The 2570-nt window shown below is 33.7% G+C and overlaps 1 protein-coding gene across 1 annotated transcript; it reads right to left on the reverse strand.

Moving 5' to 3' along the window:
• Nucleotides 1-1194: 1194 nt before the first annotated feature.
• LOC109208760 lies at nucleotides 1195-2166 on the reverse strand. Its single transcript, XM_019371916.1, has one exon. It carries the CDS (start codon nucleotides 2016-2018, stop codon nucleotides 1383-1385), a length of 636 nt encoding a protein of 211 aa, XP_019227461.1. The 5' UTR covers nucleotides 2019-2166; the 3' UTR covers nucleotides 1195-1382.
• Nucleotides 2167-2570: the final 404 nt, after the last annotated feature.

Here is a 2570-nt window from a genome sequence, read left to right on the forward strand (position 1 = left end):
ACAGATGTAATGGCTGGTGAATTGATTCTTCTTTTTCTTTTTCGTCTTTCACGAAGATTCAGATAAATCGAACTTTGATGTAACAAGACAAGATTTGACGATCCGTCATTTTAACTCATGTAGCCTCCTTTGATCTCCATTCTTTAGATGAAAAAAGATTTCTTTTTTGATGTAAATATTACAACAATAACAATCAAGTAAAATCTTACCAATGCGATTTGGAAAGAGTAGAATATATACAAATCTTACCCTTATTGCCGAGGGATATAGAAACTATATCCGAGAGACCCTCAGCTCAAGAAGACTTTTGATGTAAATATTGTTCATTTAATTACTTATTTTAACATCTTAGAAGAATGAGTACTAACCGAGAAGGATGGATAGGATCTTTTTTTCTTGTAGGATGATTCTAGAAGCTCTAAGCTAATTATTCTTTTTAGCCCAATATTCTGTATCAGCAGCCATTTATGTAACCACGTTTAGTTTCAGGAAGATAATTATATTACGGTCAAACATAAAGTCATTGTCGTGTCTCATATTCAACATTGGCTAATAATTTTCATGAACAACCTATACATATATAATACTAATTTTTAATATTATAATGGCAGAAACTAAAATAGAAAAGTTCATGTATTGAACAATTCGTATAAACAAATAGATTATCCTCTATCTCAAAAATAATACTGAATTCGAAACAACTTAAATTTGAATGTATATTTCACAAATTTAAAAGAATGAATAAAGTCCAGATTTGTACCTACATGTGCAATTTGTCTTATATATTTCGCCCATTTACATATAAGCTCCCACCGTTATCTGTAAAAATGACATGTAGCCATTTTAGTGGATTTTTCAGGATATAAAGTCCTATAATTAAGATTTTCAATTTAAATTTTTAGGATAAAATACGTACTGATTGATCTCTAAATAGCAGACCTAAGAATGACTATTTTTTTACTTTTCCCGCCATCTTTTGTATAAAATATGCCTCTCTCATTGATTTGGTTTGATTTATATAGTGGAAGCCATGTAGTTTATTTAGACCTTTTCCATGAACAACCTATACATATATAATACTGCTTTCAATATTTTATTAAAAGGGCAGAAAGTAGAAAATTCATGTACCAAATAATTCGTATAAACAAGTGGATTATTTTCTGTCTCAAAATAATACTAAATTCAACATGCATAAAAACTTGAATTTGAATATATATTTTCTCAAAATTTAAAGAATGAAATATCAAATGGTGGAATCCTATAGCTGTTTGTTTATACTTGTGGTGGGCCATATAGGCCTCAATTCACGGCCTAACGAAAGAAAATGTGGGCCCATTAAGCTACGTGTAAAGCCCAATAAGCCCATCAACATCATTGCCGCTCTATGACTCTGACCGGCCACTAGTATCCAACCTCTTCACGCCAACTGAACCGGCCGGTTTAACAGTTTCAACATTAGCTACACTTTTCGCTCTCGGCCGGATCAGAATATTCCGTAACTTTTTCCAGAACCCGGTTCTTATACCTCTGTCTTTTTTTGACCTAACCCTCCCGATGCAAGAAACCTTAGGTGATCCCGGTTCACGTACGTGCCTAATCCCCTTTCTATCCGGTTCAGACCGGCTTCTGAATAAACTTTTTGGCACCTTTTTCTGCTTGAGATTTCCTTCGGTTGAGCTAGTTTTTTTAGACTGTGGAAGAGCAAAAAGAGATGTTGATTTGGGTTTTTGATGATGATTCAACGAGGCGAAAGAACGATGAGAGAAAGATTTGGAATGGTGATTTGCTTTGCCAAAAAAACCAAGTTTCATTGAGGTCATACGTTGTATGGTTGCATTTTCGTCAAACCAATCTTGTTCGGAGTCTTTTGGGATCCAAAAAGATTCCGGTGGCAGATCAAGTAAGGTCTCTGGCGATTTCTTGACATGTTGTTCGTCGTCTGGAATTAGGGTTTGATCGTGATCAGCAACAGTATCTGCACAGACAACCGGATTCTCTAGATGAGATTGTAAGGACATACTCAAGATGATTTGATGAATATAGTGAGAGAAGAGGGAAAAAGTGGGGGAAAATTTAAAGAAAATGGAAGGGAGTGGAGGAAGAAGAGAAGCATAATAAGGATGTTTTCCCACATGATATATAAGGGACAATAATTCAGTATTGTTTTGTAAATGACAGACGAATCACGTTGCAAGACCAAATTGTATTTTGGCAGCAACTAGAATTTTTTTGTTTGATATTTAATCCCTTTAATAAATTATTTCCTGGAAAATGACATCTTTGTTGCCATGCATACGTAAATACGGTGGCTGCTTATTTTTCAATTTTCTTACGTAGCTGGTTGGCATAAAGATAGAAACATATATCCGGTTTTGGTTTTGGTTATCGTTCTGTAGGTAGTAGCACTCAAAATTTGAACTTTTACAAATTTTTCTCGCTTTTTCTTTTCTCTCTGAAGCTCTATGAAGATAAGTATCCAGCAATCGGGTATTTATTTACGAGAAGTAAGAGTTTATATTATTAATATAACAGTATGAAAATTGTTTAAAATATTAATCTTGATATAATAA

This window comes from Nicotiana attenuata, unplaced genomic scaffold, assembly GCF_001879085.1.
Source record: "Nicotiana attenuata strain UT unplaced genomic scaffold, NIATTr2, whole genome shotgun sequence".
NCBI lineage: Eukaryota > Viridiplantae > Streptophyta > Magnoliopsida > Solanales > Solanaceae > Nicotiana > Nicotiana attenuata.